This window comes from Leptosomus discolor, chromosome 11 (genome assembly GCF_034619465.1).
Source record: "Leptosomus discolor isolate bLepDis1 chromosome 11, bLepDis1.hap2, whole genome shotgun sequence".
NCBI classification, from domain to species: domain Eukaryota; kingdom Metazoa; phylum Chordata; class Aves; order Leptosomiformes; family Leptosomidae; genus Leptosomus; species Leptosomus discolor.
Window position 1 is genome coordinate 24,107,809 of NC_141401.1, and position 27,723 is coordinate 24,135,531.

Genomic DNA, 27,723 nt, shown 5'->3' on the forward strand with positions numbered 1-27,723 from the left:
GAAAGGAAAGGGTAGAGATGGTTAAAATAAGATCTGGGTTCGTCCGTGTTCCTCAGAGTGCCGTACCCACGTTCCGCAATCTGCTCCCCAGGTCTGCCAGCCGCCCTCGGCGATGCATTGCTCTGGCCTGCCGGCGGGGCGGGCGAGGAGCCGGCACCTGCGCGCCGCGGGGCGGACACCGATGCTGCGCGGGGCCCTGGCGCGCGCCCGCCCCCCGCGGCGGCCCCGCGCTGCCCTCACGGCCCGGGCCGGCCGAGGCGGAGGGACGCTGGGCTGCGGCGCCGGTGCGTGGGGAAAGCCAGGCCTGGCGGGAGGGCCCCTCGCGCGGGGCGGGGCAGCGGCGGGGCCGGGCGGTAGCAGAATCGGCTTCAGAAACCTGAGGGGCCGCTGTCCGCGTCGGAAGCGCGTCGGGAGGGCGCGCCGAGCCGCCCGCAGCTCCTGCGGCAGCGCGGCCTCCCCGGAGCGGGCCTGGCCGGCGCGGGGCCGGGGCCTGGGACCGTATGCGGCGAGACCCCGCGCCGGGGCCGGGCAGGGGCACGCGGGGTGGGTGTGAGCCGCGAAAGGGGGCACTGTAGTAGCTAAGGATGACTTGACTGTCCCAGTTTTAGGGGTTTGGGTTTTTTCTTCTCCGCTGTTCATCTTGGGTGCGTTTGGTACCTTAGAAGAGCTTTCATTCAATACCTTGTTTTTTTTTTTTTTTCTTTCTTGGAGGCATGTCAGAGGATTATAGGTGGAAAATGCAAAGCCAAGAAAAGTCTTTTTAAGTATTACAGGATAAGGAAATATGGGCTGAAGTTGCCTGTGCCGCATAAATGCTTTGAAGTTTTGTAATGGCAGAAACTAGGTCTGCAGAAGTTAAAAGATCCCGAATAAGTTTGTCGCTCAGTAAAAATAAGCAAAAAGGAACAACAAAAAAAGTGGAAGGTAAAGGAACACCGTCTATACCTTCAGCATCTTCCTCTATTATTTCCTTTTTTAATAACGTTCCCCCTGCCAAAATTACCTGCCCCATGTGTGGGAAGATGGTGCCAAGGTATGGAATAAATGAGCACATGGATGAAACGTGTCAGAGAAACCGTGGTGAGACTGGTGTCATTGATTCAGCACTCAACTCTTTTAGGAATGAGAGTCCCCCAGCTGCAAATGCGAACGACAATTCCAGCTCATATTTTTCAAAAACCCCCTCAAATCTAGAAACAAGCCCTTTCAAAAGCAGTTTATTGAAAACAGAAGGCAGTGCAGCACATATTAGTCCTTACTTTAGCAATAACAGTTCAATCTGTAGTGTTAACAGTGAACCACAGGCTCAAACAGTTAAAATAGTCTCTTTGGGAAGCTTGTCATCTAAACTATCCAAAAGACGACGTATCCAGGGGGGAAGGCAAATCGTGTATAAAGAGATCGAGACTTCACCTCCAGCCGTTCACAGTATGTGCGAAAGCACTGCAGCATGGGATGATAATGATGAGGTTTATGCTGGGGGTAGTTCTCAGGAAGACAATCAGCTGGCTCAGAGAGAGCGCCAGGAACAAAATTTTTCAAAGGAACCTGAATTTCAAGAACAAACAAACAAATGTAATGGAGAAGACCTTGTGGATGTTGTTCCGATATCGTTACCAGCTGATAACATTGATGGCGAAAGGTTACCAGTTGGTACGAGGAGCACCAAAACGGAAAGTAGGACTGAAGGTACAATACCTAGTCCTGATCAAGTTGAAAGACGTCTAGCCATTTATGCTTCAGCAGAGCTGACCAATAGTTTGGAAGTCAAGACTCAACCTCACATGCTGGTTATTCCTTCTTCCAAGCCAGAAGTGAGCTGTGGCACACAAAATTGCTTTAGCAAGGGTGATGTGCAGGTACTTCCTGTGGAAGTTCATGAAGACTTTAAGGATGAGATTAATCATACTTCATCAGAAAGCGTGGAAAAGGTAGAATTTCAAAATTCCATTGGGGACATTTTAGACAAAATAAATGAGGTTACCTCTGTGCACAGCTCTCCTGGGCACCCGTATTACCTCCAGAATTTTCTAGTGGTGCTGCGAGCAGTCTTGGAGAACGAAGATGATGTCAGACTCTTTGATGAGCAAGATATGAACATTATAACCAAGTTCTGCAAATTATCAGGTATCTTTTTTTTTTTTTTTTAAAATGTATTTTCACATTACCTCTTGTAGAGAGAACTGTTACGTAGTTTTATGTGAAGAGTGCTCTATCAATGGGCAATTTAACTTGATAAATTCCTTAAGGGAAGAAGGTCCTTTTTCTCAGGAGACATATGCCTCCGTGGCTTCTTGTAGGTAAACTTTCCTGATGTGACTTTAATGGAAGGTAATGATAAATAGTGGAGACTTGTAAGAAATAAGGAGTCAATGATTATCTATATTCCTCCTTTTTTTGGAATACTCTTTTTACTGTTTGTTTTAGTACTATTTTCTAGAATCTTAAGTCAATGTCCTGCTGCGTTTAAAGATGTTTCCAAGGGAGGAAATTCATAGCATTGAAAAAGAATTATCAGTTAACACCAGGCTTTTGTTGGTTAATACATATGAGTATTCTACAGAATGGGGTTATGAGGAGGCCTGGGCTGGATACATAGACCTTGAAAAAAATACTTCTGATGTGTCATTTTTGAGCTTTGATTCAGCAACACTTTCACGCTTGGTGTGAATCTGAGGTTGTCCCTGTGATTGTTATCCAATGTTTAGAATGCTAGTTACTAATTAACAGTCATTTTTCTTGTAGGTTGCTTAGTACTTTTAACTCATAATTTCAGTAGGAGCCAGAACGTTGGAGAGTTAAACCCTCCATATTTAGACAAGATGCAAAGTGGACATGTTGTCTGAATCCTATACTCATGTAAGTTTTACAGCAAAAGTGTGGCAGAAATGATGCAAGTTAAAACTAACCCTCCAGATTTTTATGTGTGTTTATGTTTTGTCTTAATCTGTAGTTAAGAGTAGTTTTACCAGCACTTGAGCTTCAAACCTGGAGCATCAAAATGGAAATAAGCTTGTAACAACTTCCACAAGAGAATTTGTATCTCAGAGTGTTGCAGACATAACCATTTCGATTTTTCTAAGCTACTGTGGATTACCAGTAATATACAGCTGCCTGACAAAGTATTTTTAGATATATGTTCATATGAGCTCAGTTTATGCATCTGAGCTGAACATACAAAAGTGACAGTTGCATACATACCTGCTGGTAAAAATAATAATTAAAAAAAAAAAATCAGAAGCAGACTGCAGTTGTTAATGTATTGTGTTAATTGAGTTTGGCTTAACTAGGAGGCTGTAAAGTTTATCACACTAAAGAGTAGTATTTCCCTGTGTGAAACAGTCACGTGTTTTGGTCTTCTTCCTCTTTGTGTATTATATTCATTTTTTCTGCACTACCATACAGCAGTCCTTAGACCCTGCAAAGCGGAAGAAAACTGTTACAGCTGATTAGAGCACTTAGTCACTTAATGTTTATTTCTGTAAAGTTCCAAATGATATTGCAGATTGACACCACAGGACATTACAAAAGAGAATATCAAGGTCATGACTTGTGATTAGCAATTATGTGAAATTTTTCCAAGGCCAGTAGGAGGCTTTCAGTAAGTGTTTTTCTAATAACTTGTGTAGATGTGGAGAATAATAACAGAATGAGGTTAGGTTACTGTAGTGTATATGACATCACAAGGTTTTTAATGCCGGATACTGAGTGACAGAAATGGAAGAGTGTTGGCTTGAGCTTTTTAGGAAGAAACATAACCCTCATAAGTAGTTCCTTAAAAACCAAAATTGAGTCAGTGCGTATCCATTTCTCTAGGAAGTACTTAAACTGTGGTCAAACAATCTCAGAAATGTCTTTTTGACTTAAGATCTTTTTCCAAAGTTTAGCAACTGGAAAGGACCATATGGACATTCTTCATTTGCCTTAGTGGAAGAGCCAGCTGAGCTGACTCAAACCACCTTAAGAGATGGTTGCTAAAAAGGTGAAGAAACTCCAGAGGAGGAAGTAGGGCTCTAAACTTACACAGGTGTTTCTCTAGTGGTTACTTGGTCACAGTTAAGCTCTTACAGGTTTTATGGTAATAATTACAATTATGTGGTAACACCAAACATTTTAAAAATTAAATAATAATACTAACATAACTTACAACATTGTAAGTAAGATGAAATCATAACATAGGACTGCATTTGTCAGGGAGCACAGGGAGCAGCAAGAGCAGACTACTCTGCATGGGAAGATAAGCCAGGAGCCAAAGCAGACAGCGGGGCAGGCAGCTCACAAGCCCACATTGCCCAAAGAAGAAGAGCAGAGCGGCCCCAGTGCCAGTACTGCAGTCAGCCATGCTCCAGTGGTGGCAGATCTTCAGGCAAGTAGGCAGTGACAGGACAGGTGCAAGGTGCAGCCAATACAGCAAGGTGTCTGGCCAGGCACTGCACGCCCCAGCAGAGCTTAGGCAAGAGCACAGGCCACCAGCCTGAGCCTAAGTACAGCTCCCGAGTGAAGCAGGGCAGGGCCTGGCAAAGCCCCACGCCGCCGTTCCTCCCAGCAGCCTGAGCCCAGCTTGCACAGCTGCACTGTACGGGAGCTGACCTTAAACACAAGCAGCCAAACCTGGGGGGGCTGGGGTGGGGTTGCAGAGCCTCTTGGTTCACTCGAGGCCATAAGAATATTACAATAGTTAACATTTTCCACCTAAATGTGTATATGGTGACATCTTGGAGCTTGATAATGCCTTGTTTATGTTGTGATAGTTAGAACTGGAATATATAAAGAAAGAATGGAATATAATTGGCAAAACTCTTGTTATTGGCTCTTTTGAGGCAAGCAGTAGATGCGTATCATTTACATCCAAACATGATCTAGGAATAGACTTTCAGTGAGGTCATTAGTGAACACAGGCTTTGGCTATTTTGACAAATACTAAAAGAGACATTCAGGATACAGCTTCCTTATTTCCACACTCCCTTCTCTGGATGAGTACAACACTGATCAGTAATAGTAACTTGTTCTGTTAGTGCTTGTTTCTCTTTCAGCAGTGTGATTTCAGTATTCCCCTCTCACAGGAGTTTGGAATACAGAAAGAATTACTGCAAAGTGGTGTTGATAAATGCATGTCTGTACTGACTGCTGGCGTCACAAAACAGTCTCTGCAGGGCAGGAAGGACTCAGTGATTCAGCTATGACAAGTGATCAGATAGCATTAAGTCAATAGATAATGAATTCTGAACAAGTGACAGATGGGTGTCTTTACCTTCAAGAAATCTTAGACAGAATACTTTAAAAGTTCAGGTAGATGGGTTATCTGTTCCATATTAGAATTTCTACCCAAGCAAAAAAAACTACATATGTGCATAACACTATAAAGTTGCTTAAACATAGGTATTCTCTAGTATTTAATTATTTTCTGCTAAAATGTCTACCATGCCTACCATTCTTCAGTGAATTCTCTCTAATGCTTTTTATGAAAGGAATGGTATTTTTAAAAGCATTAAATTTGAAGCAGTCCTTTCCTGCCCAGTTTCCTCAAAAGTGGATGGCCTTTATGTTTGCTGTAGAGCACTGACAATTTTTTGAGTACTAGAGACAGTAAATAAAAGTAGGGAAAAGCAGTGGTGTGTCCATAACAAGTAATCTGCAGTGTAATGTCAGGCTTTGTGCTCAAGATGAGATCTGTCTGAACTTAGGTGTAAGATTAAATATTTTTTGTATTCTCCATGTCTAATTTCACCACATGTTGCAGTTGGAAGAGTTTAAATGAAGCATATCGTTCTAGTGACACTACTTAATACACTTCCTTAAATCCTCCTTCCAACTTTTATGCGACAGAAAAAATCTATCTGAGAAACACTGATTTATAGTCACCCGTGGAACTGAGGTACAAAAAAATGAACAGAAGTTCACGATGTAATTTTTTTTCCTGTTGCGTAAAACATAGAGGCTGATCTTTTCTAAGATCTTCTGCATCTTTTTGCTGATAATATTTCAACTTAGAGTTAATTTTTTGTTTCAGTGATACACCTGAAACTTTCTTAAGAACCACAAAAGAAAAAAAATCCCCCAAACCTTCAAAGGTAATGTACTGCAGACAGGATGCTTAAGAAGCAATTAATTACTTGCATGATACCTTCTCTTTGTCATTCAGATCCTTTAGAGAGGAAGCAGTCCTCACAGGCCTTTCCTGGATTGCAGCCCCAGTGTGGTTGGTTTCCATGGTCTGCAGAAAGGGTGTTCATGCGTTAACTCGACCTTTTTCTGGGGTTATAAAAACCGTAGACAGACCAAAGACGTTAAAACTCCACAGAGAAAAGGACAGGCTTATGCATCTGAATGTAGTTCTGTCAGTGGATTGATCCTGGAAACATTCTGTTTTTAAAAAAAGGCTGAAAAAGTGTTTTTAAGGACAGGAGAATAGTTAAATAAGCATGTACAAGTTAACTGGCATTTCTTAAATATATCTAGGTCTAGTAGTGTTTCAGTGTCTGTTTTTATTAATGATCAGTTTCAGTTAAGCAGCAGCAGACAGGGATGAAAAAATTAGAAGTTAATGAGGGATGAATTAAGTATTCCAAAGGGTGCTGAATGCTACATTCAGCACGTAGTTACTATAACAAGAGATTATTTTCAGCTAAGATTTAATAAGCTATTTTGTTGGGTTTCAGCATTGTTAGTATTTTAAAAGTGTTTTTACAAGGTACTTTAAGAGAGCACTTCCCTGATAAAAATCAAATTGATAGGAGGGTTTTTTCCCCTTGTTTTCAATAGATATATTAGTAAAATTAAACATATCTTTGGAAAAATAAGAATCTGAAGAGTACTACACAGAGAGGTATTCTGTGATTCTGAAATCATTCTGTCAGACTACAGCTTATTTTGTTCCCCAGCATCAATATTTGGTTATTGAATGAGTGTTAAAGAAAGCAAAAAGACCTACCATCACAATGTGCAGAGTTTGAAAAATGAAGTTGTCTTTTCCTAGAAAATAAATTATTTCTTAAAGTGTAGGCCTGTTCAAAATTAATTTTAGCAAGGTTCATTACCTACAAAACACATTGTAATAATTTTCTACCTACAAAGCTTAAGGATTCTAATGAGCAATAATTACTTGGAAAGGTAAGCCCTGGTATTTTACCAAGTCTGCTCATAGAACGTGGGCGGACTTAAAATCTGTTTTAGAGGATATCTGCACAAAAGTAATTTTTCTGGTTAACATAGTAATTATGCATAGTACTGTGTTTTAGAATTTAATTTTCTTTTTATCCTCCTTTGCTTTAAATAAAATTTGCAGTTGGTGGGCAGAAGTTATATGTGAGACTTTTTCAACGCAAGCTGAACTGGTTAAAGGTGAACAAAATAGAGTATGGAGAGATAAGTATGGATTTGTCACCAATAATTGAAGAACTGGCTGAAGCCGGATTTCTGCAAACAGGTATGGCCAGCATTAATAAATGTTAAAAATATTACAAATAAAATCTGCAGTTGTGTCATGTTAGAGTTTAATGCACTACATGCTTGTCTGTGCCTTGAGATTTAGAGGAGCAGAATAAAGATTTCAGGTAGGTGAGTTTTATTAAATTAATAATAAAAGCAGTTAGTGCAAATTAGATAATAAGGAGAGCTGAATAAATATAAATATCAGGGCTGTGGGTGCAACAATAGTGCTTACCTGCCCTCCCCAGTCTCACCTCAGCCCCTGTCCTGCGCAGCCTTTGCGCGTGGGTCCCGGAGCTCTGTTGAACATCCTTCCGTGCTGCCTGGAGCTGTCTCGCAGGCAGCCTGTCCCTGGCCTTGGCCCTCCCTGGCAGGCTGGGCCTCCAGCCGCTGCAGGTGTTTGTGGCCAGTCTTGCCTGTGGCCATGTCCCGTGGGTGGACCTCAGACGTCAATCATAGTCTTGACTCTGTCTTCTGTCCGGCTCAACTTTTAGTTTGACCCTGGACCTGATTTATTGTCATGCCTTTTCTGGGGCTGCCAGCGAAATCTGTTATCAGGGCGTTTTCTCTGCACCTTCTGTTCGTTTATAGTGGGACTGCACCAGGGTTGGTGAGGACACTGCCAGTGCTCTGGTCCCTGTTGACTCCTGGCTCGTTCCCCCTTGTTGAGCAGCTCTGCTTTTGCTGCTCTCTGGCAGCGCTTTTTCTTTTGCATTGGGCAAAGTTTTAATCATCAGGAAGACAAGTTTTTCTGTTCAGCATTTTGTTTGTTACTCAGCAGAATTTCTTTGTATTTGCTTCTGTTTTGAAGTGGCAAAGGTTGTTTTTTTTAATGATCGTTCCATTCCTTCAAACTGAGCCTGTGATGAAAATTAATTTCAAGCTGAATCAGCTAGCATCAGTAATACGTGTTTGAAGAATCTGAATCATTAGATTCATACTAGGTTATATGAATGTACTATACTTTGAGCTGTTGCTTGAGAGTATATGTATAGCACATTACGAATATATGTGGATCGTTTTACTTTTAGAATCTGAACTGGAAGACCTGTGTGAAGGGTTGGATTTGCTTTCAGCCCCTGAGCTAAAAACATTGGCAAAGATCTTTCACTTGCCAAACCCAGGTGGTCAGAAACAGCAACTTGTGGATGATTTTCTGAGGTTGGCAAAACAACGTTCAGTCTTCAGCAGGAGTCAGGCTGGTATTGGGACAGTGATTTTAAAAAGGTAACTGTTTATAGTTAAATTTGCAGGTGAATGTGTGTATGTTCTGCTTCAGAGGACTCAATCTAGACACTTTTTGAAGAAACGGATGCATTTAGTAAAGTAATGAATAACAAAGGGCTGCATTACATTTTGATTCACAGTGGGTCAAACAGAAGGGTAAATATTAGACTTTTTTTTTAACTATGTCATGCTTTTCAGCTGTGGGCATGATTATCTATCTCCAAAGTTACTCAGTTATACAGAGAAACATTTCTGAATTATTTAAAGCAAAATCAGTGCAGAAAAACATCTAGGAAGATAGAGGGAAAGTCATTGGCTATTAAAACGAGTATCTGATGTTCGTTTGCTGGTAGAACTAGAGGGGAACAATAATCTTTTTTTTTTTGTGATTGTACTTTAGCATAAAGCCTCCTTTTCAGCAGTATTTTAAAGGGAAAAGATTGCTTGACCAAGTGTTTGTTCTTTCCTGTGAAGTTTTTCACTGTGGCTGTTGTAGCTGTGTATATCAGATGCCCTTGATTTGAGGGGTCCAGAGTCAGGTTTAAGGTGTCATTCTGCCCTAATAGCAGTGATTGTAGCATTACCATTCTTGGTGTTTAGGGCTGGATCTGTAGCTATGAACATCCGCAAAAAGTCTAGGAATATGGACTAAAGTTATAGCCAGGGTACAAGTCAGTTCTGGAGTTTATAAGCTTTCTTACGCAGTTGCCTCTCTTAGTAATGGATGCCAAAAAGTAAATGAATAATAATACATATAAACAAAGGTTGCTTGTCTAGCACTTAGCTTGTCTAGTAGGCTGGAGAACTAGGGTCTGAACTCAGTAATTTTGGAATCCTTTCTGTACAAAATGCAGGTTGGGTAGAAAGCTGACAGATACAAGTATGTACTGCCTTTACTTCAGTAACATAATTTGGCTTTCCTCTGGTGTTCTGTTTCAAATGAGAGACAAACAAAGCTTTGTCGAGTTTTGTACAGCTGTGTTTATTGGACAAATATTCCTCCCCAAAATCTATCGTGTGATTCTCCTCGGAATTCCTTGTATAAAAAGAGGCCTAGTATTGGAAGAAGAACTTTAAAATCATCCCTCCATGAAGAATTATTACGTGAATCATAGAATCATAGAATGGTTTGGGTTGGAAGGGACCTCAAAGATCATCTAGTTCCAACCCCACTGCCATGGCAGGGACACCTCCCACCAGACCAGGTTGCTCAAGGCTCCATCCAACCTGGTTTTGAACACTTCCAGGGATGGAACATCCACGACTTGCTTAGGCAACCTGTCTCACCACCCTCAGGGTGAAGAACTTTTTCCTTGTATCTAGTCTAAACCTGCCCTCTCCCAGCTTCCAACCATTCCCCCTCATCCTATCACTGCAGGCCCTTGTAAAAAGTCCCTCCCCAGCCTTATTGTAGGCCCCCTTCAGGACTGAAAGGCCGCTATAAGGTCTCCCTGGAGCCTTTTCTTTTCCAGGCTGACCAAGCCCAACTCTCTTATCCTGTCCTTGTAGGAAAGGTGTTCCAACCCTCTGACCATCTTGGAAGCCCTCCTCTGGACTCGCTCCAACAGCTTCGTGTCTTTCTTGTGTTGGGGGCTCCAGAGCTGGAGTACTACAGGTGGGGTCTCACGAGGGCAGAATAGAGGGGCAGAATCACCTCCCTTGACCTTCTGGCCACACATCTTTTGATGCAGCCCAGGATACGGTTGGCTTTTTGGGCTGAGGGCGCACACTGTTGGCTCGTGTTCATCCTGTCATCCACCAGCACGCCCAAGTCCTTCTCCCCAGGACTGCTCTCTGTCCACTCATTGCCCAGCCTCCATCTGTGCTTGGGATTGCCTTGACCCAGATGCAGGACCTTGCACTTGGCCTTGTTAAACTTCATCAGGTTGTCCTGGGCCCACCTCTCAAGCCTGTCCAGGTCCCTCTGGATGGCATCCCTTCCCTCCAGCGTGTCAGCCTCACCACACAACTTGGTGTTGTTGACAAACTTGCTGAGGGTGCCCTCGATGCCACTGTCCATGTTGCTGACAAAGATGTTAAATAGCACCGGTCCCAGTACTGATCCCAGACGAACGCTTGTCACTGGTCTCCACTCAGATGTTGAGCCACTGATCACAACTCTTTGAGTGCATCCTTCCAGCCAATTTCTTATCCACCAAGTGTTCCATCCATCAAATCCTTGTCTTTCCAATCTGGAGACCAGGATGTTGTGCAGGACAGTGTCAAAGGCTTTGCACAAGTCCAGACAGATGACATCAGTTGCCTTTCCCTTGTCAGTTGATGCTGTAACTCCATCATAAAAGTCCACCAGAACTTGGACGGTGCGGCTAGAGCCCTTGCCAGTGAAGACTGAGGCAAAGAAGTCATTGAGAACCCCGGCCTTCTCCATATCCCTTGTGACCAGTTCTCCTGTTTCCTTCCGGAGAGGGCCCACAGCTTCCCTAGTCTTCCTTTTATCACTGACACACCTATAAATTTTTCTTGTTACCCTTGATGTCCCTGGCCATACTTAATTCTATCTGGGCTTTAGCTTTCTTTACCCGATCACTGCCTGCTCAGACAACTTCTTTGTATTCTTCCCAGTCTACCTGTCCTTTCTTCCACTTTCTGTAAATTCTATTTTTGTCTTTAAGTGTGTCCAGGAGTTCCTTGTTCATCCGCGCAGGCCTGGCATTCTTGCCTGCCTTTCTCTTTTTTGGAACACATTGCTCCTGGACTCAGAGGAGGTGGTCCTTGAATATGGACCAGCTTTCTTGGGGCCCTCTCCCCTTCAGAGCTTCATCCCATGGTACTCCACTAAGCAGATCCCTGAAGAGGTCAAAGTCTGCTCTCTTGAAGTCCAGGGTAGTGAGCTTGCTGCATACTCTCTTTGTTGCCCTGAGGATCTCAAATTCTAACATTTCGTGATCACTGCAGCCCAGGCTTCCCTTGAGCTTCATGTTAGCCGCCAGCCCCTCCTTGTTGGTGAGAACAAGGTCCAGCATGGCACCCCGTCTCGTTGGTTCCTCTACCACCTGAAGAAGGAAATTGTCATCACAGAATCACAGAATGTTTGGGGTTGGAAGGGACTACAAAAGATCATCTAGTCCAACCCCCCCTGCCAGAGCAGGACCACCCAGAGCAGGTCACACAGGAACGCATCCAGGCGGGTTTTGAATGTCTCCAGAGAAGGAGACTCCACCACCTCTCTGGGCAGCCTGTTCCAGGGCTCTGTCACCCTCACAGTGAAAACGTTTTTCCTTATGTTACTGTGGAACCTCCTGTGCTCCAGCTTGCACCTGTTGTCCCTTGTCAGTGCATTCCAGGAACCTCCTGGAGTGCTGGTGCCCTGCTGTGCCTTCCTTCCAACAGATATCTGGGTGACTGAAGTCCCCCTTGAGGACCAGGGCTTGTGAACACGAAGCCACTCCTATCTGTCTGGCTTTTTCTGCTCGGTCATCCTGGTCAGGTGGCCTGTAGCAGACCCCCACTATGATATCACCTTCCCCGGCCTTTCCTCTAACCCCGACCCATAAGCTCTCGGTCAACTCCTCATCCATCCCCAGGCCAAGCTCCGTGGACTCCAGCTGGTCCTTGACATAAAGAGCGACACCCCCTCCTCTTCTCCCCTGCCTGTCTTTCCTAAAGAGCCTCTACCCATCTCTTCCTACACTCCAGTCATAGGAGCTGTCTCACCACGTCTCAGTGGTGCCTGAATCAGTAAGGTCTTCTTTCCTCATGCCAAAAGAGAGGCTTAATGCTGGCTTAGTGCTGGGCTTGTGGAGCTTCACAGCTGGGAGGTTTGCATAGTATGGTTAGCTTCTTTAAAATAGTGCTGTTTGGTCTTTGTCATTTTCAAAATACAATAGGAGCTCTAGTCGTTCCCATTCTGTTAAAAATAGTATTTCACACTAGTGTCATTGTCTCCACTAGCATTGCACTTCATTTGGTCCGGAGGAAAACAGGTGAAGTGATCATAGCCACAGCCATGATTATCTTGTGTTAGAGGATGTTGGGACTTTGTGATAAGTAAGGATGATGTAATTAAAGGAGTTGCAGTTGTTTCCTCATTCTAATCTAGGTATAGAAAATATGTATGAAGATACTTTGTGTCACTTGAGATTTCCTTTTTGCTCTTTGATAGTAGATATTTGAAGTACAGGAGGATGCATGATGCATAATTTATATAAATATCTAACAGAAACAAAATGAAATTTTCAGAATATTGGCTTAAACTATACAAAGGAAGGCTAGAAAAAAAAATGTATTCAGGAAATGGAAAGGAACCTGGGAAAATTAGTTACGTTCCAAAAAAGTCCTTGGCACTGGTTTACTCCGTACTCCAATAAAAGGAGCTGATAATTACTTGCTTGGCCACATCAACTTTGAATATGTAATGCTCTTTGCTGTAGTTGACAGCTGAAATATTAGATCAGAGATCAGAGAAAATCCTGTTTTAAATCTCTGCTGTTCTGTGGACAAGTAACAGAAATCTTGTCTTTTGTGAAAAGGCTGGATGAAGATGTGCTAATGGAGGTACTCTAAAACAAGGGATCTCAAATTGTGGTCTGTAAACATTGCCCTAATAGCAAACCATGTCTTGTTGCTTGTTGGTACTGCCTGGCGTAGCACAGCAGTGGCTGCACCCGAAGGGCAGTTAGTTCCAATTCTATTCTGCTTGAAATTTGGCCCTTAAACTTTTTATTAATTAATGCATTTCTTTGCATCTCTTTACTAGAGGTTGCATGCACTATATAGTTTCTCAAGATGCTTCTTTCAAGGAAAATCAAGTTTACAATTAATTGGCTTGAAAACAAAATTATTCTCATACTTCATTCAGTATATTTGAATTTTTATAAGTGATGGTAAAAACCATTCGTTACAATAATTTTATTTGTCTTTCCAGGGTGAAGGCCCTGGCTGGAAAATCTGTCAGGGTCTGTAAAGGCCCTCGGGCTGTCTTTTCTCGAATTCTGCTGCTGTTTTCACTGTCTGAGTCAATGGAGGATGAAGAAGCTGGTAGTGCTGGTCAAGGCCAGCTCTCCACAGTCCTTATGGTAAACATGGGGCGTATGGTATTCCCCAGTTACACTGTAAATAGGAAAACACCGGTCTTCCAGGACAGAGAAGATCTTATCAGGTAGGGGGAGCTTTGTCAGTTTGGAAATCTCTTTATTTCTGGAAAAGCTTTACTGCAGTACTTGTGTAGGCAAATAAGAATTCATCGTGTAGAACTCCAGATGTAAACTTTTGCAGTGATTTTAAATGCAGTTTTGTATCCAGGTGGGACTTGTCATTCACAGTGGCTTGCATTTCGAAACTAGCATGTTTATATGTGTCATGATCATCTGCTAATTAAAGTCTTTTCTTCATTTGCTGTGATGATTATTAAAATGGCCTCTGGACAAAACAAAAAATACATTCTCTAGTTTGTAAGAAATTTTAAACAACATGTACCCTGCTACTGTAAACTGCTGATCCTTCAAGATTAAGAAATAATGTTGGCTGCATGGTTCAATGTCTTTGGAGACTGAAAGGGAGTTTTTTGAAGTTATCGTATGGAGAGATGTATTTCTATTAACTATACATGCTTTTTGAGCCTAATACTATTATTGTGGGTTTTTTTTCCCCTTAGGTATGCAACTGCTGCTCATTTATCAAATGATATAGCCACTGCAATGGTAAATGGGAACTGGGAAGAAGCTAATCATCTATATACATATGCTAAAGAAACCTGGAACAAACTGAAAAATCACCCCTCTTTGAGGTAGTAAACTGGAAACTAGCCCTCGTGTTCAAACGCAGCTATGAAGTGTATTATCTTACTTTTGGTACTTTTCCTTTTGAGAGAGGCTTATAGACTAGTGATATTATTTAAGCCTGATAAATTTAGAAGTTTTGATGTTTTTGAAAACTTTGAACTTTCTGTTGTTTAGCTTTTCAGTGATTATATGAAAAGGCCTTTTTTATAAAACCTTGGGAATTAATTGGTAGGCATGGATAAAGTACTAAACCATTTCTGTTCTGTGTGCCAATGCAGGAAGACAAGAGCCTTATTTTTCCCTTGTTGTAGTTTGTTTTTAGGATTTTTAGACAAATAGCAATAAGCAGAATTTAAAATTCACTGTGAACAAAAGAATGTTGCAAATGTTAGGGGAAAACATACTGGGTTATTCGCTGCTTCAGACTTCCAAGTGGGTATCATTCAAAAACGTTGCTAAAGATCTGAGAACTGCAGTAACGTGTATTGGTTATGAAGCGTCTTTCATCAGTGTTTCTTTCCATTGTTTTGTTTTCTGGCTTAATGATACGCAGAAAGGTGAAGGCTTATGTTTGGCATTATGTTCATTTTCATAGAATCATAGAATCCTTAGGTTGGAAAAGACCTCTGAGATCATCAAGTCCAACCGTCAACCCAACACAGCCATGCCCACTAATCCATGTACCGAAGTGCCACGTTTATAGAATCATAGAAAGGGCATCTGATTTAAAATAATATTCATGGAGCATCATTTGGAGGTCAATTCCATTTCACACTGAAGACAGTGGAAAAACCTATTTTGATTTCAATAAGACATTCAAAAGACTTTGTCTTGAAACCTAGAGGTGCCTACCCAAAAGGTGTTAGTCTTTTGTGGCAGGAAATGCCTGTTGTAGCCTTTTTCTTTTGCTCAGCTGTGTTTCTAAAATTAACTTATGAAAACAAGTTGGCAGTAACAAAATGTGATGTAATAAATTACTGTTTTGCATCTGATGTAAAATTAGTAACTAATAATTCCACTATTGTTGAAACCAAAATGTACTGTGTGAGTGTAGCTTGCACCTGCTACCTCAGCTAAACTGTTTTCTTACTTCTGGGTTCTTGACTTTGCAGCTGGAATACTCACTTCAGTTCAACTTTGATATATAAAGCATTTAATTTTTCTGAATGCTTGAGTTATAAGTATTCTTAGTAAGAGAATTCTAAGAATGTCAATTGCCATCATTAAATTGATCTGAGCTGCTCTTATCTTTCAGCTATCATAGAGCGTTACCTGAGTATCTGCGACATTTCACAGTTGGCTGGGTGTATACAAGAATCTTTTCTCAAGGTGTTGAAATTTTGCAGAGACTTCACATGTATAAGGTAAAGTGACAAAGTGAATAGGAATACGTGTTTAACGTAGCATTGTACTTCAATTTACATTTCTCACATGGCTAGAAAATGGTGATAGTGTTTGCCAGGACTCGCTACAGTTCTCTTAATGGGAAAAAGAGCCTTTTTTTCTCTTGCCACTTTAGAAAATTTTACATTGTTTTGATTTTGGTTTATGCTTTGGAGTTTTACCTTGTGTGATATACCATAAGACTGTTTCTGGGACATTGTTGCTTCGTTTTTTAAAGATACTTGTGTTTCAGTAGGTTTGGTTTCTGCTTTTAAATAAGAAAATCTTAGAAGAAAAGTCTTCTATGAAATTGTTGCCTCTTCACCTTAGGAGCTAACATCTCCAGAGGCCTCTGACTTACATGTTAGAGCAAACCAGTTATTCTGAAAAAGACTTTGCCTCTGCAAAAAGGTAACAAATAATATTCAGGTCTTTCTTATACACAATAAGGAATACAGAAAGGACAAAAAAGTATTGTATTTTGGCAGCTGACCTTTAAGTTTACATAAAAATATTCTAGACTTTTTAAGATACACCCATGCACTTGAATACATTGGGTGCTGGAGTAAAAATGGCCTTTGAATTCTGCAGAGCCAAAGTTTTGTAGTACCCAGTAATTAGAAGGGAAAGTGACAAGCTAATTATATAATGAAATTGCAAATTGGTTTTCTAACTCAATTGATAAAGATATAATCCTGTTGCTACAGGAAGCGGTGCAGGAGCTGCAGACTCTTCTGTCTCAGGATGTGTATTGTACTGACAGCAGAGGGCGATGGTGGGATCGCCTAGCTCTGAATTTACATCAGCACTTGAAAAACACTAAGAAGGTATTTTCACAACTGCATGCTCTAAAGCAGGAAACACTGCAGTCATTGTCGGAAACCATTTAAAAATATTTCATATGAGAAGAACAGCGGGGTAGGCTCTCCTAAAAATGCAGATATTGGTAGGAATCCCAAGGTCAGGCAGCTAGTTTCTCCTAAGAAATTGAATATTGAGTGTACCCTCATCCTTGGTTGGCCTGCTTTTTTCTGTTGCATAGAAGAACACCTTTTCGAGTGAAGGATTGTATGGAGTTATCAGGCAGCAGCTTCCTTGCTGTTCTGCCTTATAAATTTGCCTAATGTGTGAGATGCAGAGAAATTTCTTGTGGTAAACACTTCTGCTTCTGAACCTGAGTCATGATGAGGCCATATCTGGAATGAAAAAAAGAAACATGATTGGAAGGACGTCTTTTAATGTTTTCAAACAAACAATTAAGTCCTTGACTGACTGTTGCCAGTGGGGAGAAGGTTGTCTTCTGTATCTGTATATTGGTGTGGGGTTTCTACTGTAAGGGCTTAAGCGGTAGACAACGCCATTTCTAGTCTGTTACTTGTACACAGCTCTGGCAGGGGTATCAGTGTTTAACAGCAAATTTAAACTATGTCCATAGTGCTACAGGAGAAACCTTAACTGACTACCGTTAGACTGATAAAGAATAATGTTAATGGTTTTAGATAGCATGTAATACAGCCTGTGTTCATCCTGATCTGTCTAATTCTGTTAGGAGGATAGAGGAGGGGACAAGAAGTTTTGAGGTAATCTTAGCTTTTGCTGAAACTTTGCCCTCTTCCCTTCTGGTAGGACACACACCCCAGCAGGTGTGTTTGTACCAGCAAAACATGTTATTTGTGCAATGGGTAAATTTGCCAGTCTCAAGTCTGATTGATGCAGTTTGGGCTTTTAGAAACACTGTGTACATGGTGAGTGGTCTTTGAGTTTCCTAAGTGATTAGCTGGCATGTAGCCCAATGAGAGAAAAATAACCATTTGGGTATGGCAGGTGTTGTGTGCAGGGATTATTATAAATCTCTGTGCAACTTTCTGGCATCTCTGGAAAGGTTCCTGCAGCAGAATATAAAGGAACCAGAGAAAACTGCAAGCTGCGGTACAGGTTGTGCCTTTGAATTCCTTGTGAGCCAGCACCAGTGTTTCACAGACTTTCTTTTCAAGAGCCACAAGGCATAGAAGCCACTGTCTGACTCATTTTAGGGCTCAGTTGCAGTTCCATGAGTTTTCTGTGCCAGAAACAGCAGGTGATGGTTCTATCAGCTGCTGGTCTGAGGATTTATAAGTACAGGAGATTATGCCCGTTTTTCCTGTCTGTTACATACAAAGGAGAAATACTGTCAGTGATTGAAAATTAAACTCTGTAGGTCACAGTGAAGTCTGGGCAGACTGAAAATTAACTTTTAACTAAAAGACAAAGAAGACCTATCTAATTAAACACACCTAAGATACCTGACTAGTTTGGCAATGAAAAATAGGCCTTAAAAAAAGTTTTACGTTCAGGAACAGTTGCAGTTGTAGAGTTATTTACAATTATCAGAGAATGCCTTTTTTTGTCCTTGGTATTGTTTCCTTGCTCACTAAGGCTGTTGAGAACTGGGATTAAAATGCTTGTATTTTGTGTTGCATTTTAATTCTCTAAGTCCTGTTTAAAGGAAATAATAATCATAGGGTGTCAAGTGTCTGCTGTTGCCTCTTCTGCATCTTATACCCCCATATCAAGCTTTTTCCAGATTTGGAGTTAGAAGTTGTACAAAGGAAGAATTAGTCTCAGTTCCTTATTTATAAATTAGGACCAAGTGCCTTCCTCTAGTCACAGAAAGAGAGCATTTCAGAACCATGATCTGAATTAATTTTTGGAGTCCATATTTAACCCTGGGTGTTCTTCAGTGCAGGAGTGCAGTAGTCTAAAATGTGTTCTGTATGTACATTCTTTCACAACTGATGTGGGCCTTCTGTTTCCATATTACACGCTGTTAAGGATGTCTTAAAAATATTAAACTGATTTACCTTAGAACAAACTCTTTTTTTCTGGTCACTTAGTAGAATTTACCCTTCCTTAATCTTACATTGATCAGTACAAATGGAGAGTAGTTTCTTTTTACTCTACTAGTGCAAATTTGAGTCCAGAAGCCTACTAGTGCAAAATACTACTTACTAGTTAGAGCTTCAGTACATAAGTAAGACAGGTGGCCCTGTCTTACATGCTGCTTTTTGCATTCACATTTTTCTGCTCCTTAAATCACTTGGGCTCAGTGAGAACAGACAGATATGCATAGGTCTTTCTAATTTATTGCTTGTGACCTTGCTCTTTGATAGGCCATTGACTGCATTAGAAAGGGGCTGGCAGACCCATTTGTACGTACTGGGCATCGTCTCTCTCTCTACCAGCGGGCCCTACGGATCAGAGACTCGCCAAGCTGCAGGCAGTTCAGGTGCCTGTTTCATGACCTGCCAGTCATAACTGTGGAGGACGTGACACATGTAAGTAAAGTTGCAAGTGGTTTCCGAGAAATACCAACTCATGAGATCTCGTTTCTTCTGACAAGAAAAAATAATCTGGGAGACTGCTGTTATGTGCTGTGCACCAGCCTCTGACTTTGTGCTGCAGGAAAATGAATACGAATGTGTTTCTAAAACAACAGCCTCTTGGAAACAAATATTTCTCATTTAATAAATAGCTGCATAGCTGAAGTTACTCAGCTGTAGGCTGATTTAATATACATTGCTATGAACTCTGCTAATTTACCAGCAGCACTCTCAGAACCTTTCTGTCTGAAGAGTCTGATCAAATCAGTGGCTTGCCTCTGGTGTCTTCAGGCCACACGTTTGTGTGTAAGAAGAAGTAATAATAGTAACCTTAGCGTGTTGTCAGCATTAGATTAATGGCTCAAAAAAATGCAAGGTTTTTTTAGTAACCTTCGGGAGTTACGCACTCTAAATATGTGCTATGCCAATCTGCAATATGCTGCACTTAGATCATATTGGAATGGATTTTTTTTAACTCATTCTTTTCCCTACTGTTGCGAACAGAATTGTATCTGGGCAAAGTCAGAGCAGAGTCTCGCATTCTCTCTCGGCCTCGTCACCACATATCTCCCTGGAGCCCTTCTTTTTCTCAGTCCAGACTCAGTCTCCTCAGTCACCTGTATTCTTTCTTCCTGGTCCTGCATATAGAAAGAATTCATTCCCATCTGCCCAGCATTATTGCTAGACATTTTTTTTCTGAAAAATTTTCCAGTTTATAAAAGCTAAACAGAATGATTTCAAGGGAATGGCAGGTTAAATTTTATTCAGGTGATTTTTGGAAACAAGTCTAGTTCTGATTTTAAGAACACTGAAGAGAAAGAATGTGGTTTTTAGGAGAGATTCAAATACCTAGGCTAAAGCTTTCTAAATGTGATGCTGGAAAGTAACTAGTTCTTTAACGTCTTTAGGTTACAATCAAAGGAAAGATGTGTCCTCAGATGGGAATGGGAAAATCCGTATTTCTGATGGAGGATATTGGTGATGAAGAAGGAGGTGAAGACGTCAGTGTCTCCACAGTCATGTGCTCAGTTGAGGAGCTGGCGTTAACTCATTACAGGCAGAATGGTTTTGATCAGGGTAACGGCAACTTTTTTTTTTTCTGTACCATAAACTAACTGTGGGAGTAAAGAACCAATTTATTAAGCAGTTTAATTCGTAGAACAGTTTTAGCTGATTTCATTAGACCACTTTTCAGTTTGATTCTGTTTCCTTCCCAGACAGCTCCACCATATAATTTCCTTACCAAAGTACTCTTAATATGTATTTTCCGCCTGACCTGCTTCCTGGCCTTTAATTATTTGCTGCCTTCGTATACCTAAGGTGGTTTTGAAATGTGTTCAGAAAAAAACCAATGTTTCTCCTCTCTCTCCATAGGAAATCACTCACTTTGCCTTTCTTACTAGCAAACAGCTATTTTCTTTGTTAAGGGTAAAATGCTAGCAGTGTCATTTATGGGAGTGTCATTAAGGAAAGGTAAACTTCCACTGATTTTCGGTAGTAGATGAACCTGAAATCAGTGTATACCATAGCAGGACACCTGGCAGCTTCTTTTGAAAAGGCTTTATTTTCAGCTCTTTTAGTAGTTGTTCATATATTTTTACAACTTAAGAGCTGTGCAAAGCCATGGACAAATCACCATATATAGCTCTGTTTTACAGGAAGAAAGCAAAATACAAAAAGGCAGGCAGGTTATATTTTTATATAAAATATATATTTTAATATGATTTTCTATTATTGATATGTTCCCAAATATTGGTGCAGGAAAAGTGGCCTTGTCAGACAAGGATAAATGGGAAGGTGACAATAGTTAGAATTTGGGAGAATTATGCTCAAGTCCCCACCCGATTCCTCGCTCCCGACCACTCACCCTCAGGCTTGGCGCAGTGGCTCAGCACAGATTTGAGCACGCGGTGGCCAGGCGTGATTTAGCGGGAAGCCTGCCGAAGCGGAACGCTCTGGCCAGCGCCACACACGGGTGCTAATGCGTGCACATGCGCAGTCTCTCCCTCCCTCCCCCCCCATACTATGTGTTCTATAGAACATACGGCATATATTCCATTCTCTACATGTATTCTATGTAACATTACATAGGATATGTATAATACATTATACTAATAGGCTAATAACAGCATATCCACCACAGCATGGTTGAGGTTGGCAGGTCCAAACCCCTGCTTGAGCAGGGCCGCAGAGCGCCAACTGCCCAGGACCATGACCAGCTTTCGAGTAGCTCCGAGGATGGAGATGCCACCAGCTCTCCGGGCAACCTGGGCCAACGCTCCATCATCCTCGCAGTGCACAAGTGCTTCCTGCTGTTCCTGTGGCTCTAGCTGTGGCCACAGATACACATGTGTCCCTCTGGTCACATATGTGTATATGTTCATACATGTGTATGGACACATAAATGTATGGACATATGTGTATGTGAGCATAGGGAGAGACATATCTGTATGAACATCTGTGTAGATATAGGAACGTCAGGAAACTTTTTTATTATGAGGGTAACTGAGGACTGGCACAGGTTGCCCAGAGAGGTTGTGAAGTGTGTGTGCGTATATATGGTCATATCAACACACTTCTATATGTACGTTCACATATAGATGTACACATACATGTATGTACGTGTGTCCATACATGTGTTAAATATGATTTAGATAATATATTTTCTAAATATTCCACTATAATACACAATTATGTATTATAAATATATATACAATAAATATAACAACTATATATTATATATTATACAATATGCGAGATCTAATTATATACTATAAATACATATTATGTTTTTACTATATTATATATTATTATCAATATTATACTAATATAGTAATACAGAACATATCTAACGTATAACACGATACAAGATATAATGTGTATTAACTAATTCATATATGAATATATAGTGATGTAGGGCATATATCTTGTAATAGTATAATAATATAGAACATATGTAAATTTAGATACATCACATGTACAATTATATGCTATAAATATATACAACTCTATAATTACTTATGGAATATTTAAATAGTTACATTATTATGGTATACTTTATTATGTACTATATACTATATGTTACATATTAGCTATTATTACTATATCATATGTGACATATCATAAATATGTTTTTATACGTATATGTAGTATATATAGCATATATGATCTATACATTCCTGTACTGGACGTGGCTGGGTGGAGTTAATTTTCTTCACGGCAGCCCACGTGCCGCTGCGGGTGAGGTCGGTGAGCAGCAGCAGGTGCTGCCAGGGGGTGCTCGCACAGCACCCAGGCTTCCTCCGTTCTCCTGGGGGAGAGAGGCTGGGGCGGGCAGGAGGCTGGCGGGGACCCAGCTGGGACAGCTGTCCCAGCGGGCCTTATGGGAAGGCATGTGCCCTACCATGAAATGTCAGGCCCAGCCATAAGGCTGGGTGGGTGTTTTTCCAGAGAAGCTGTGGCTCAGGGGCTGGCTGAGCACTGGTCTGCTGGCGAGGGATTGCTTTTGCATCACCTTTGTTTTCTTTTTTTTAGGTTTTTTCCCCTCCCTGTCACTTACTAAATTGTCTTTATCTCAACCCGTGAGGGTTGTGTTCCTCCTTTCTTTTTCTTCCTCACTTTCTTTTTCTTCCCCATCCATGGCCAACACACCACAATTTTTTTGATCTATAAAAACATGCAGATGTGCATGCACAAGAGGGGGGGGAGGGAGAGAGAGAGGGGAGGGGGAGAGGGAGGGTGGGAGGAGGAGGGAGGAGAGAGAGAGAGATATGCACATATACATATCCTTTTATGCCTGTGCGCATACACATGTATATATACATACTATACCTGTATATGTATGTACACACATAAATGTGTGTGTATGTATACATATTATACATCTCTATATATTAAAAAAAACCGCAAACCCCAAACCCACCTGTCGTGGGCTGATATACACAATTCAGTGAGTGACAGGGATGGAAAAAAAAAAAAAAAAGAACAATGATGCAAAAGCAGTCATTTGTCACCAGCAGGCCAGTGTCAGCCAGTAAGACTCAAAACTGCAATACATTGGTAACAAAATGTTTTTGTATGCATATAAAAATTGTTTTATTACACATACACATACATGTATACATACATCCATATGTGTGTGTATATATACATATATCTGTAAATGTAGTAGAAAATGTTTATATACACAAACTTTTTGTAATTTATGTATTACATTTTAGTACATGGGCTCAGCATTGGTCTGCTGCTGCTGAGTGATCACTTTTTGCAGCGCATACTTCTGTGCATACATGTATACATATGTGTGTATGTATAGCTCCATATAGGTGTTTACATGTAGGTGTGTATGTATAATGTAAAACAGTTGCAGATACAGAAACATTTTGTTACTAATACATTATTCTTTTAGTGTAAAAATTAAAATGAATTGTGTATTACAAATGGTTACAGTTAGAACAGCAAACCTTATTCATGACAGGACATAGTAACTTCGTCCGAAGCTGCAAATGAAGGCCTCTGGCCTGGAAGTAGGAAATATTAGCAAATTGTGGAAGCAATAAACTGCATTTACACCTTGGTGCTGTAATGTTGCTGCATCCTGACTTCAGCTGCGTATAAACCTGAACATAGCCTGTTTCAGTTTCGCATCATGATGATTTGGTACCTCTTCATGTGAGATTGCTGGAGAAATTAATGTTTCCATTTGTGTTAAATTTTGCCCTTTAGGTATTCATGGGGAAGGCTCAACATTTGTTACGCTGTATGGTATTCTCATGTGGGATATCATTTTCCTGGACGACATACCCGACGTTTTCAGAAATGCCTATCAGGTAGTTTTCAAAGGCTTTCTTTAGTTAATTTCTTTACACCTTGCTGTAGACTCTGTAACCACGTTAAAATCTTAATTGGAATTAACATTTTATTCTGAGGGACTTTCCGGACAAATCTTGGTATTTACTTGGGTTTTATTTGTTACATTGGGCTTGTTACTAAAGGGCTCCTTGGGGACTAATTGCTACTAAGTCTGGATTGACTGTCAGGGTGCGATTCATCTGGCTAAATGCCTGTGTCTGTAGCTGAACTCACTGGTCAAAGCATCCTTTATGGTTCAGTGGAGGAATACTGCTACACCACAGCGTTGCTCACCTCATTTGAAGATGACACATTCAATTGAAAAAAAGAAAAAAAAGAGTTGTTTCTTTTCAGTGGCCTTTAAAGGGAAGTTGCATTTTTAAACTCAGGTTTATTAACACCTCCACCTGGTCCACCCCCAACATGTTTATGCTTTTGGGGTCATCCTTCCTTTTTGTCAAAGAAACAAACAACACTACACCCCCACCAGCAACAACTCCCTGCCACACCCTAAGATTAATAACAATTCCAGGTGAATTTGGGGCTACAGTTCCCTCAAGGCCATCCTTACATAGTTCCTCAAGCAAAGGATGTAAAAAACCTAGAGACTTAGTACAATCACTTTAGTAGGCAAATAGGACTAAACGCAAAACTATGAATATGTGAGTCAGTCACTGTCCCACTAATCTGAAGTTTAACCTGGTTTGTGTTGACATGGATTATGAGTCTGTTTACAGTCGTGACTTGAAATAATTTCTTAAGCCATGAGCACTTGATTATAAGTATGTTCTTAGTCATATCCTTGGAGAGCTACTCAGTGATGAAAAGAGGCGACTTACTTACTTACTAACAACAGCTGTTCTTTGCTTTTTGCTACTTGATTCTTGTAGTCATCTGACCAGTTAGGTTTGGGGTTGAATACTATTTGCAGGAACAGCTGAGGTATGGTTGTCTTTCTTTCTTGCTTTGGAATGTTGAGGTGGGCTATGGAGGCACTTGCAGGCTCATAGGACAAGGAAGGGGACTACTGTAGCCACACAGGCCGTACAAATACCAGTAAACGGAATTCATACAAAGAGTTCTTCTTACGGAGTAGCTGCTCTTCTTGTGAGATGCCGTAATTGTATGAAAGTGGTGTTAAAAGTCAGTATTCTTTGTCAGTGCAAACTACCACTTGCTGTAGATCTTGCCTTTCTAAATACATTTCCTTTTATATAATCTTAGATGCAGATTACACATACTTAAAAAAAAAAGAAAACCCCAAACTTGTATGTTTGTAACAAGCCCAGTATTTACAGCTCATTTACAAATTTATATTTTTTTTAACTACATTTTACTTAGTGATGCAGAGCAAAGCTGTCATGAGCCTCAGGTGTGAACGAGGGTGAGCTGCAAGCTTGCAGCCGATTCTCAGTCATTCCTAGCCTGTGTTTGTGTGGGATTAGTGGCGGCAGCAGTTTGTGTAAGGCTGAAGTTCGACATTTTCTAAAAGTGCTCTGCATTTGATTTTGGAAAGCTAGACTGGCACTCAGGTACTACATGATGATAGCTTTTTTCAGCCGTGTTCCAAAGTGAGTGATTGCTGCAGTGACTTCATACACTGGTGTGTCCAGTGCCGTGCACAAGGCTCCCTGCTTTTGGGCAGCTTGAGTGATACACACCAGTTTCATCACTGCTTTGGTCTTTCCACCTCAAACTGCTGCACAGTCCTCACACCGATACCAAAGCCTGACTAGAACGTTACTGCCTGGAGACTTCAGGGAGCACATAGCTCTTTGTTGTCTGGGAAAGGAAATCTCTGTCTAGGAGCCAGAAACCCACAGAGCACAGGCTAAGATGTGGCCAGCATTGGTTGCACTGGCATTGGGTGTTAAAATATATGCAGATCTTCTCCCATTTAATAAAGGTTTATGTGGTGGACATGTATGAGGTAAGTCAACTCAGTGTTTGAGTGAATTTGTAGTTGTGATAAGAAAAATATGAAGCAGGGCATTGTCATTCGTGGAATCGCTGCTTTGCTGGTAGCTCCTCAGAGCTGTATTTACCTTTTGATACAGACGTTCCCCTTGGATTTATACACTGACAGCTTCTATGAGAACAGGAGGGATGTCATTGAGGCCAGACTCCAGCAGCTTCATACAGCTTCCACAGAGACACTGGCAAAGTTGATCGCTGACATCTGGACCCCTCACGAGGGAAAAGCGGCAGCGCTAGTCAGCTGGGGGCGTTTTACTTCCCTCCAGCAAGTCCAGGCAAGTACCTGTTGTCCAGAATGGGACCCCATTCGGTCAGGCTTGCTGGTAAATCACACAAGGCCTTAGCGTGCCCCCAGTTTGTACTGAGGCGCTGAGCCAAGCATGATGGTGAGTGGTGGGACGGAGGAATTGAGTAGGGACCTCAGCCCAGTTCTCCCTAATCCCAAGTACTGTTACTACCAAAACTTCTCTTACAGAGCCTTGTGTCTTGCCTTGGAGGAATGTTTCTGAGCGGTGTTTTTAGACGACTTTCCAAAGATCTACGTCATTGCAGAGGGGGACTTCCTGACCTGGTTGTGTGGCGTACTCACACTAATCAGTTTAAGGTATATTGGGAGATCACGGAAATGCTCAGTGCTCAGCCTGTCTTACCCTTAAGTATAAAACGTTCCACTTGTCAGCCCATACAAACTATTTTCTTGTTGTGGTGGAGTTAAACCTGCTGCTCATCTGCCCAGCGGCCATGGCAAGTAGTGGGTGATGGTTTCTCTGCTATTCCATCCCATTTTGCTCTGGCTTTCATGGGTCTAAGGAGGAACACTGGGAGGTGGCTAGGTATCGTTATAGAATAGGTCTTCGGTTAAAATTACCGTAAAGCAACTGTTACCAAACAGTCATGCACATTCTGCCTGGTGTTAGCAAGGGGTGCTAGTGTCACCACTTACACAAACACTTTAGTACATAAGGCTACAACTATGTCTGGCTGTGCTACAGAAATTGAGTAAACCATCATGGTTGGTCTTGAACATAGGTGCAATAGGTACTAGATGACCACTGCGCACCTCAGCTGCTCAAGCAACTTGTAACATGTTTATAAAACAGCTGAAAAGCAGAAATTAGTTCTCTAGAACATCTGACTGAGTTGCTGGCAGTAGCAGCTGGAACAGGAGAGGGTGCAGATGTTCAGGTTTTGAGTATGTGGTATCTTCATTCACCAGTATCTGCGTTTTGGTGGATATTTACTATATAAAAATCTCATTCTCTTGCAGTTAAACTTTGAAACACGGGTTAATAATTTAGCACACAGCGGGCCTTCCATTGTGCTAAATCTGTATTATTTTTGTTGCAAGTAACAGCCATAAAAGAACACTTAGATTAGTCTGGGAGCCACTGATCTTTCAGTTCCTCCACAGGCACACTACTGATCATCCCCCTTTCTTTATAGCTGGTGGAAGTGAAAGGCCCCAACGACCGCCTGTCCCCCAAGCAGATGCTCTGGCTGAGTGAACTGAAGAAGCTGGGTGCTGCTGTGGAAGTTTGCCACGTGCAGGCAGTTGGAGGCAAGAGTAAACGCCTCAGTTGACCCCAGAGGTCCTGATCACACAGGTAACGTGGGGTGTTGTTGAAGGAACTGGCATGACACACACTACCAGCTGCTGCTTATTAAAAGTAGTTTCTTATAAAATACTGGTTTCTTGGAACATTACTGTAGTCATTTTTAGCACAAAACATCCAAAAAAATACTTTGAGAAGGCTGTC

At 41.4% G+C, this 27,723-nt stretch overlaps 1 protein-coding gene across 1 annotated transcript; it reads left to right on the forward strand.

Annotated features, from left to right (window-relative positions):
* The first annotated feature begins 784 nt into the window (after positions 1 to 784).
* Positions 785 to 27,644, forward strand: FAN1 (FANCD2 and FANCI associated nuclease 1). Its single transcript, XM_086471292.1, has 13 exons — positions 785 to 2,127; positions 7,286 to 7,426; positions 8,460 to 8,655; positions 13,541 to 13,774; positions 14,270 to 14,401; positions 15,652 to 15,760; positions 16,487 to 16,606; positions 18,929 to 19,093; positions 20,047 to 20,215; positions 23,864 to 23,967; positions 26,047 to 26,241; positions 26,442 to 26,570; positions 27,410 to 27,644. The coding sequence occupies exons 1-13, from the start codon at positions 831 to 833 to the stop codon at positions 27,545 to 27,547; spliced, it is 3,129 nt and encodes a 1,042-aa protein (XP_086327418.1). The 5' UTR covers positions 785 to 830; the 3' UTR covers positions 27,548 to 27,644.
* The last annotated feature ends 79 nt before the right edge of the window (positions 27,645 to 27,723 follow it).